Here is an 11,010-nt window from a genome sequence, read left to right as displayed (position 1 = left end):
TGCTTTATTACTGGGGGCAATCACTGTGTATTCTGTAGGCGGTAACTTGCTGTTACCAGGTTCCCGGGAGAAGGAGATTATAGCAACAGCTAGTTACCATGACTTGTTTACATTCTGTGACTGTCTGATTGGACACAGCCAGTCACGTGGTAAAGAGTCACTCTGATTGGCTCTTTACCCCGATCGGGGATGGGCTGTGTAAGAGTTACACGCCTCATCCCCAACTGCCACTCTGCGCACCCTGCACGAGGACAGTGCATGTGCCTGGCTGTGATTGGACACAGCCGCTCACGTGGTAAAGAGACATTTTTTATTGACATCCACCCATTAAAGCGGTCGTAAACTCCTTAACCACTTCCTTGACGGGCCATAGTAAAATGACGTTGGAAGGAACACTTTCTCCCTGTGGACGGAGGAAGTGATGTGAAATGCGCCCGGAGGAAAAAAGCGTTACTGGCAGTGTCATTTTATTATGGGCCGGTAAGGACATGGTTAAGGAGTTTACTACCGCTTTAATGGGTGGATGTCAGTCTGGAGGAGTGGGTGTTCCTAGGTAGCCTGCATTTGCAAGCAGATAGTCCTAGGTAACACTCACATGTGATCCTGAGCCTCCACGATCGAAAGAACTGAGATCTCATGAATGAAAGGGATGGGTCAGGGATCATCAGACTGGAGAGGAAAGGGTTAGATGATGCTAGGTGTCCTCCAGCCAAGTAATGATGTGGGCTCAATCTGACTTGCTGAAGCTTCTAATGCACACTTAGAAGCTTACAGTGTGCAGTGAAAATCAGAGTAAGCAGTACAGGAGAGGCCTCTACAACTGTTAAACGGCAAAATATAAAAAAATAAAAATAAAAAATAAAACACACCACACACAAACAAAAAGAACAAAAGCAGAAAATATTTGTTGCATTTTTATTAAAGTAGTATATTTAAATCAATGACAAAACCCCATAATATTAAATAGATTTATAATATAAAAAACAGTTGCTTCCAAGAGGCGCCTGCGGCGTTTCAGATTTGTAGTAGAAAAAAAAACAAAAATCTTCAGGATAATTGTTTCCTTCTGATTCAGAAAAGCAGTTCGGCAGGCCGGCACCTCCTTCGTCCCCAGTGTAAGATCTATACAGCCAGTTTCAGATGGGCCTCCGCATCGCTCAAGGGAACGGCAATGAGGCCAACTACTGCCGCACGCAACGAACGTCAAGGATGGATTCAAGTGTAGAGAAAGGCAAAACTAAAACATGTGTCACACAAAGCTGGGAAGACACTGTAAAGGAAATTTGTAAGTTCTGTATATAAATTGTATTCTATTTTGTATGTATTGCACACTGCCCTCACTGTGCGCACAGCACTAATAATGTTTTCATTACATGTTTGCATTCTTTTGAGTCCTAGATTAGAATTAGCCTATCAATGTTACGCCCTTTGTTACCATAAACGTAGAATTGTAATATTAATGTGATACCTACACAATGATGTGTATAAAAACCTTCAATTGCCTCATAATAAAGCAGAACAGTTATTTGGAAAGACGCGGAGTGAATCTTTTGCATCTGTTCCCTACTGCAGTAGTTAAGAATTTGGAACCACTAATCAATATGAGGATAGGAGTTGCCCATCTATAAAATTTCCATATCAACACAAAACACATCTAGGACCAGAAAAATGCAGAAGAGGGACTGGCATGTCATACACAGCAATAGAATCCAGCTTAGCCTGTTAACGCCTGAAAAACACACGTGGGGGGAGAACAGGCAGAATCGGATTGGTCGATACGGGTAACACCTGCTCAGTCCAGGAGAGGAAACTAGAATTCACAGCAGCCAATCAAAATCCATCCTGTACTGCTCATGCATCAGTAAAGTGAACTTTCATTGGTTGTTATGGGTTACTGTACCGCGTGATCAGTTTACTGATAAGTAATGTCAGTATGTGGTCACTGAAATTCAAGTTATTTTAGGGCCCATTTGCACCTTTGTGATTTGGCATTTTGAACGACACCCCAACGTACCTGCATTTTAGAGCACCAAAACACACAGTAATGCTGTACCATGCATTGTGAACCATCAAGAATGGTGCTCATTCATGTTTTGGGGCACTGGGGTGCGTTACCAGCCCATTCACTTTAACGGGCTGCCTTAAACATTAAAGTGGAACTAAACCGCTGAATAAATGGCCTTCCCTCTCCACCGCAATATAAAATAAAACAAAAAACAAGTTGCTGCAGTGAGTTTAGATCCGTTTTATTGAGTGATAAAAATGCACATAAAAAAAAAAAACAAATCGCAGAGGTGTGAATGGGCGGCCTTAACGGAAACTACAGCAAAAAAATAAAAAAACTCTCAGTAAAGCTGGAAATTAAGAACTGTAGACTTTTTATTGCTACCTAGAGAGCTCCCATCCGCTTACTTCCTGTTCTGGTGACAACATTGTTATTGAAACAGGAAGTTAAGGGAATTTTCCAGTGGTGAGACAGACACCAATGAGTGGGGAATAGGCTTCCTTCAGAATTTTGACTACTGTGTCTGCATCAGAGAATTCTCCACACCTGTCCCAGGGACAGAACCAAATTTTCCCCCAATAGGGACAAACAGTAAAAACAAAAAACGCTGATCAAATAGAATGAGGAATCTAATCATATACGTATATCTAAGTTTACTTGGAGTAGTACAGACAGATGTGAAGCCGCACACTGCTAGTTTGAGCAGCTTAAAAACCTTCATTGATCCTGCAGAAATGAGGACACTTCGCCCCACGCCTACATGTTTCACTCCCTGCTGGGGCTTAATCAGAGCTCTGCAGTTAAGCTCCAGCAGGAGGTAAAATGAGTTAAAGGGAGGCGTGGATTGAGTGTCCTCATTTCTGCTGGATCAATAAAGTCATTAGTAGTCCGTGTGCAACTTCATGCTTTTACTAGGAGAGTATGAGAAGTAATGAATCCTGGGAAGGGGCACACACCCCCGGCTGAGACAGATACAGTGGAGGACCTTGGAGCAGTACCATGGTTAGAGCTGAGTTTTTATGGTTTTAAGCAAATTACATTTCATAAATGAAGCTTTATACTTGAGAATGTCAGTTTGGAGGTGAATGGAGGGGGGCACCACCATTAAATCAGATAATTGGGCAGTCAGCTTGTCAATTTACAATGAAAAGAGAAAAGAGTTGCCATCCAACTCGACTTGTGCATGGCATCTGTGAAAAGACGTAAAAAACCAACTCGAAAGCTGAAGGCTAAAAAAGTTAAAAAAAAAAAAAAAAAAAAAAAGAAAAAAAAAGGTGAACCATTTGTACAATAGAATAAATGACATTTGAGGACATTGTTTTTGAGCCCCTGAAGCAGCGAAGTCACAAGCCCTTCTCTCTCCATATAAGCACGAAAAAAGCAAAGGACTCTGGTACGTACTCTACAGAGATGGTGCTACATACTTTATAGCACTGGGGCAGCAAAGATTTACAACAAAAAGTTTATTTCTGCTCAACTATATAAAATAAAATCTATCCCGTAAAACCAATGGACCACAGAGTTAAATTAAAATGTTCATGACAAAAAAAAAAAATAAAAAAAAAAAAAGACCAACTGGGATGTTCAAGCGTTCTTTGGATGAGGAACCATGAAGGAGGAGCCCTTCCACTCTCCAGGAAGAAGTAATGTCAACAAAATCGTTGCAAGTTCAGCGATTATTGCAGAGTGGGGTGCTGCACAAACAAAAAAAACAAAAAACAAAAAAAAAAAAAAACAACAACACTGTCAGCAGTCCATGTTAAAAGGGGAGGTCCCCTCACGTCCAACGGTAACAGTTTTCAAGTTTATAGTCTCCTTTTAAAGATGAAGCACACACTTGGTGCTGTAATGAGGCCGGAGGTACCGGTAAAGTTCAGTTTCTAGCACCTACATCAGTGTCCTGGTATGTAGAAAGCAGTCCGAGGTCTCTAAAGGCCCCACAACCACAATGAAGCCAGAAGCTGACCATTTTAAGGCTCTGGTCAGGTGCTATTCCCTTGTTCCTGCTCAAAAAGGAGCATAGCCAGCTGGGAACGAGAGCCTAGTCCTTCTAAATTGCTCTGCACGCACCGATGGTAAATTTCCTCACTGAGGCGTGGGTTACAAGAACGCGTGCGGTAGGATTGAAGCAGGGCTGGCTCCACTGCCCGAAAGACATGGAGCCCAGAGTAGCGGATAAACATCTCAAAAATGTCGAGCATCTCCACGATTTCCTCGTTCTCCTGAGCGTCGGCTGCCATTTTGGTACGTGCTGCCATGTAGTCGGCATTGTAGAAGCAAGCCTCATCAAAGACGTCCCTGTCGAATCGACCGGCGTCACGCACCAGTTCCAGGTTGCCTGAGGGAGATTGCTGCCCGTGTTCGGACACCTCGGGGTTGTAACCTTGGAAGTGGATGGGGAAGAAGACCTGCCAGTTGTTGATGGTGTTCATGCGACAGCGGTTGAGGAACTCTGTGCTGACGTGGCTCCCGACGCCAGCCAGAAAGAATAACGTATCCACAGGGTGCTTTTTGGAGATAATGTCCATTAGCCGGATTTGGGAAGGCGCGTCAGTCTTCACGCTGATCCAGGGTATTTTTATGTCGCGGTATTTGCGCTCGTACTCTGCAATTTGGGTTTTGACTTGGCTAAAAATGTCATTTTGGCTGACCTGTTGGGCTTGGAAGGGGTCATAGATGAACAACAGGGTCAGCAGGGAATTTTCATTGCCCTGGATGTCTGTGAAGGCCTTAAGGAAGGCCCCAGCGTGTTCTCGGTCTTGGGCGGTCAGGGGTAGGATGATGTTGATACGACTGGCTTCGGTCACATACGGCATGGGGATAATTTCCACTTCACTCAGAGGACGTACCAGGTGGACCCTTTTGGTGATGGAACGGCTGTGGCCCTTCTGTGTCACCAGCTCCAGCTGTAGGTCCAGTGTATACTCCATGCCACGTGTTGGATCAAAGCGGCGGTAACCGTTCAGGAGCTGCTGCTTGCGCACATGCAGCACCGGCTGGTACTTGCGGTTCAGCTCATCGACCGCTGTGCTGATGACATCGGTGACATCGGCAAGGTCTGCTCCGATCAGCTCGCACTTGGGAGAGTCATCGATACAAGAGAAAGTCTGGTCTTCTGTGAAGTAATCCCAGCGTAGGACTTCGAAACGTGTGCGGGGCTGGAATGGTGCATTGATCCCAAGGGGCCAGGTGGCGGACTGCTCTGCTTCCACAGACAGGCTGCTGGTGTTCTGTATCTCCCTCTGCAAAAGAAAAAAACAAAATACAAAAAACGTGAGATTTACTAAACACACTTTAACACAAAAAAATAAATAAAAATAAAACAACTCCTACAAACATTTGTGGACCTGTACAGCATACAAAGAATAATCAGCACGTGCTTTTCCCAAGACACGCGATGCTTTATTGAATCAGGATAATAAAATAAAATAAAAAAAAAAACAAAAAACACCCACACATGCTTTCCTCCATGTTTACGCGTTTCAGCCATATGCAAGCCTTAATCAATACTTCATTCAAAGGGCCAATTTCAGACAAATCTATACACATTTTTTTTTCCCATCTGCATACACAAGTTTGTCTGCCAGCAAAACCATGTCATCACCTCCAAAAGCCTACCCACAGACAGCATGCAGGGAAATGGTTCTTGGGACATGTAGTTCTGGGCTTGTGGCCATGTAAATAGGAACTGCCCCCTCAAACAGCTACCACTGCAAGAATTTTATAATCCTGGGGATAATCAAAAGGGAGAAATAAAAGCCATTTCTTGTTATAGGAATATAAAATAAATAATGCTGGCACATGCTCCAGAGAGGGAGGTTTAGAGCTCATTTACACTTGCAGTTTTTACCGCGCTTTAACCACTGCCCCCCCCCCCCCGACAAAGGTTTGCTTCATAGACTCAGCTGGAACTTCCTGTCACTCATCGATATTCAAATGAATGGGGCTGTTCTACAACTGCCCCACAACCATGCACAGTTGTTGTGCAGTAGTTTGGGGATGAAACCGCCTGTGAGGAAGCGATACACCGCCTTCTCACCCTGTCAAATGCTCCCTGAAGGGCAATACAAACGTGGCTCACTATGGAGAGCGTGTGTAAATTAGGCCTTAGGCTCCATGTACTGCTGCTGGTAAACAGACATTTATGAGCAGTTGGGCGCTTTTAGCTGCCCCCAAGTAACCTCATCAGTACATGTACACATGGTCATTCATAATCAATTCTAGGCAGTGGAGTTTGGAAGCATTTATTGGAAAGCCAAAAAATGCGTTCAGGTCGGATGTTCAGAGGCATTTGGAACACCAAATGCCTGTAACCGCTTGTAAACGCGGCAACTATCATTTAATAGCGCTTTTAATAGAGATACATTTTTGACTATTAGCAAAAAAAAAGAACTTCTAAAACAAACGCAGCATGTAAACGCGGCAAAACAGATGTTTTTAAATGTCAGTTGCCATCTGTCAAGTTAAATAGTTTAGCAGAGGTTTTAAAACATCCGTGTACATTAAGCCTTAGGGATAGAATAAATCTGGGTCATACCCATTTTCAAGGAACATACAAAATTTAGGGCTCATTCGCATGTGCGATTAGTCGGCTGGGTTCAGATGCAGCTAAACGCTGCTTTGGCAACATACACACTGGACGATTAGATGAAGGCAATATGAATGCATCCAGAACCACCAGCCCTGGACACAAACTGTCTGCTTCCAGGGCCAATGGTCCCAAATCATTGGCCCTTGATTTGTACAGTGTACAAAATGTCCTTACTGTATACAATGGGGCTGATTTACTAAAACTGGAGAGTGCAAAATTAGGTGCAGCTCATCAGCATCTAACTTAAGCTTATTAAAAAAAAAAAAAAAAAAAAAATATTAAAAAAAAACCCCCACACACTTGCAAGCAGATTGGTTTCTATGCAGAGCTGCACCAGATATTGCACTCTCCAGTTTAAGTAAATCAACCCCAATGTGTGCAAGGGGGTTGACGTTTCCCTGATGCCGCTTCTTGCTGGCAGAGAAGTCAATCACCCATAATCCTTAACCTTCACCCAAAAGGCGGGGAAGCTCCTCTTATTTGCCTCCTGGTTCTGACAGGTACCCGCTCCCACTTCCTGCCGACTTCGCCACGGCAAACTCATCCGGAAGTTTGGCCCCTCTCCTCCTTCTCCGGCCGCCAGGCTATTCACAAAGCACAGCACACTTCGCACATGTGCAGTAGGGAACTGGTTTCCCTTACCTGGGATGGCAGCGGCAGCACACGAGAGGCATTTGAAAAATCTGCTCAAGTGAAGACACCGCTGGATTCGTGGACAGGCAAGTTAAAAGTCAGAAGCTACAGTATTTGTAGCTGCTGACTTAATTTTTTTCTGAAGGAGTCTGGAGCTCCACTTTAAAGTTTTTCCTTTATGCATTAAAGATAAAAAGCCTTCTGTATGAAGCTGCCCCCCCCCCCTCATACCTACCGGAGCCCCATCTCTGTCCAGTGATGTCCACGAGTGTCTCGGCCACCTGGGACTCTCTCTGATTGGCTCCCGCTGCTCAATGTCCAAGTCAGTTAGCGAATCAGTAGAGCGGGGGCGGGGCTGAACAGTGTCTGAATGGACACACGAACCTGCAGCTCAGCTGCCCCAATAGCAAGCTGCTTGCTGTGGAGGGAGAAGCCAGGAGCACAGAAGAGACCGGAGAAGAGGAGGATCATAGCTGCTCTGTGCAAATCCACTAGACAGAGCAGGTAAATATATATATATATATATATATATATATATATATATATATATATATATATATATTTGTGTGTGCGTGTGCACGCGCGTCACACAAGACCTGAGACACGGTCACCTTCTCTGCCAGGGGTTCTCCGCTCTTGATTGTATAGATTGATAGCAGCACAGCCATTGACTCCTGCTGCTTTCAATCAAATTCAAAGATGCAGGCACTGGGGCAGATTCTGTGTGTATGCACGCAAATGCTGGACTCGGGAGTGTGGCCGCAAGGTAACCCCCGGAGATCACTCCTCTCAGGGGGTTTACTGATGTGAGGTGGAGCCACAAGTGCAGCCGGGGGACCCCAGAAGACGAGGTTCGGGGGCAGATTGTGCAAAACAAAATATGATACGTTTAATATAAAAAAAAAAAATAAAAAAAAAAAAGAGGAAGGTTTAAAAATCACCAAGTATTCCTTCCACTGCATGCAGTAACCTCAGACTGACACAAGGTGGCAACATAGATCTACCTATGAACAGATTATATATAATCTGACATACACAGTATGTGGGGAAGCTTCTCTTCCATGCTACTTGTAACACAATTTATATTCATGCCACAAATCCATGAATGTAGGAAGACACAATGAGAAAAACACTTGCTAATAGTGATAACATTTTCTTCTTCCCTGTTCTGTAAAATCACATATCCCAGCCAATGTTTCTGTGCCCATCCCTGCCAACATAAATTTAATTTTCCTGTGTACAGTGAACATTCTACTGGAACGCCTCGGAACAGAGATAAACAGAGAAGTTATTAAAACACAAGAACATAAAATGCATGGCAGGCGCTTCAGAAGGAGAGCAAAAAAAATAAAAAATAAGTAGTTAATTTAACAGGCCACTTGAGGGCAGCACTGAACACCTTCCCAGAGCAGAATGTCAGGAACAGAGCAGCTACTGTCTGTGGGCCCATTACACTGGAAGATGATGAGAAATGACTTTACATGAGAAGCTGGAGCCAGCTGGCCAAACAACTGCCAGATTGTCATCCCACATGGATGTCTGGTCAAGCTGATATTTCAGTTATAAGTGGAGGAAGGAAAGATCTGCTCACTGAGGATGCTGGGAATTAGCAGTACAATAAGCATGCGACTTCACAATAAAAGTATTAGAGATCTATTGAAGGGAAAACCGTTGAATGATCTGATTGCCCTATACCAGTGATGGCTAACCTTGGCACCCCAGATGTTTTGGAATTACAATTCCCAGGATACTCATCTACACTGCAGAGTGCATGAACATCATGGGAAATGTAGTTCCAAAACATCTGGGGTGCCAAGGTTAGCCATGCCCTATACAATATAACCTTGCTTATAATGGGGTAAAGTTTAAAAAATAGTTTAATTCTGCTTTATACCACTTCAATACCGGGCACTTCCCTCCTTTCCTACCCAGACCGATTGTCAGCTTTCAGCGCTGTCGCACTTTGAATGACAATTGTGCGGTCATGCTACACTGTAACCAAACTGAATTTTTATCATTTTGTTTCCACAAATAGAGCTTTCTTTTGGTGGCATTTGATCACCACTGGGTTTTTTTTTTTTTTTTGATAAATAAAAAGACCAAAAAAAAAAAAAAATGTATTTCATTTTGTTTATAAAATTTTGTAAATAAGCAAGTTTTCTCCTTCACTGACGGGTACTGGTGAGGTGGCACTTATGGGCACTGATAGATGGCTCTGATAGGTAGCACTGGCAAGTATTACTGCTGGGCACTGATTGGCACCTGTAATGGCCACTCTGGTGGTTAGCTTCGGGGGAGCGGGGGGGGGGGGGGAATCATCAGCGCAGGCTCTCCTCTACTTGCATAGTCTGTCAGCGCAAGTGGAGAAAAAGCAGATGCGCGGCTCTTCCCATTTATGCTGTGATTGGACAATTGGACACAGCTGACCTACATTAGAGGCTCTTTACCAAGATTGGCGATGCAATCACGGCCTATCCTGCTGGACGTTACATGACAAGATAACAACCACTTTGCACAAGTCATTCTGTTATATGGCAGGCAGAAAGGGGTTAAAGTGATAGAAAACCCTTCCATATACCCAGTAAAGTGACTGGCTTCAGCTGATACACAGAAATGAAACAAATAATCCTACATAAGTTGCACCTCTTTATCTGCAGTCTTCTCATCTCCACATTCGTTCAAAGTGGAAAATTTATAAAGCTTGTCTGAGCGGTTATAGCTCTCCTCACTGAGCTCTGCAGAGTTCAGCGCCCCATCTCCTGTTTTCTGGTTGGAGAAAAGGGACATGCCCTCCTCCACACAGCAACAGAGCTAAGGCTATCAATCACAGGCTGTAGGTAGGGCTGTGTGCTGGAGCACTTGCCTCCCTCCCTCCTCATCCAAGTCCCTTGATGTCAAAAAACTTATAAGAGTGACTCGTGCAGATAGCGGAATGAAGCAGCAGACAGAAATTACACTTAGTACTCCTAATTGAGCAAGGTGCACATTATAGAAGGCTATGCTTTGTTCACATTTCATGTCTGAGGGTTACAACAACTTTAACCTTCACTTTTAGAGAAGGCACGGGGTTTACTGGTTAGGCACCTTAACACACATCGCCAAGAATCCTAGGTTAATAAGACAGACAGGTTGTACAGATAAACAGTGTAATGGTATGCAGTCATACTGGTTCTCTTCTATAGCAAGTAAACTAAACATTGCTGGGCACGTGACCGGGTCATCGAGGAGTTGTTGTTCTGCCGTATACTATGACCTGATCTTTACAAAATGGTCATAAAAGAATAGCAAACCATTCTCCCACACATGGATGGTAGCAATTCATTCACTACCACCTTGGGTGCTCAGGGCAGCACAGAACTAGATAATACCAAGGCATCATGGAGCCAGTGTGCCTAAAATATATGACAGCTTTTCACTTATGAATAATGTCTGTCAACACCAAATGCTTTTTCAGTATGTTGGGCATCCAGCAACATGCTATACAGCAGCGCTTCTCAACCTCAGTCCTCAAGTACCACATCTCTCCTCTAGGCAGGAAATGCTGAGATCTAAAAAAAATAAAAATAATTCACGATCTCAGGCTTTCCTGCCGAGTCTCTGGCATTGTTTACTTCTGCCGGCCCAGGCCTCGGACAGTCAGATTGCCAGGGACCATCTGTCCCGCAGAGATCTCCGACTCTCTTCCGGTGTCAACAGAGCAAATTATATAAAGTTAAATCAAACTTGAAGTTAGGATTTAAATTCGACCATGTCATTGTCAAACCAGAATTCACACTGTTCA

At 43.9% G+C, this 11,010-nt stretch overlaps 1 protein-coding gene across 1 annotated transcript in view; it reads right to left on the bottom strand.

Annotated features, from left to right (window-relative positions):
• Window positions 1-901: 901 nt before the first annotated feature.
• Window positions 902-11,010, bottom strand: part of CHPF (chondroitin polymerizing factor) — a 58,376-nt gene continuing 48,267 nt past the window's right edge. Inside the window, exon 4 of the mRNA XM_077447801.1 lies at window positions 902-5,247. Within this exon, the coding sequence (XP_077303927.1) occupies window positions 3,988-5,247 (1,260 nt within the window). The 3' untranslated portion in view covers window positions 902-3,987. The remainder of the gene's footprint in view (window positions 5,248-11,010) is intronic.

This window comes from Lithobates pipiens, unplaced genomic scaffold (assembly GCF_037356315.1).
Source record: "Lithobates pipiens isolate NorthernLeopardFrog02 unplaced genomic scaffold, aLitPip1_a1.2 Scaffold_22, whole genome shotgun sequence".
NCBI lineage: Eukaryota > Metazoa > Chordata > Amphibia > Anura > Ranidae > Lithobates > Lithobates pipiens.
This window is presented reverse-complemented; position numbering and strand designations above follow the sequence as displayed.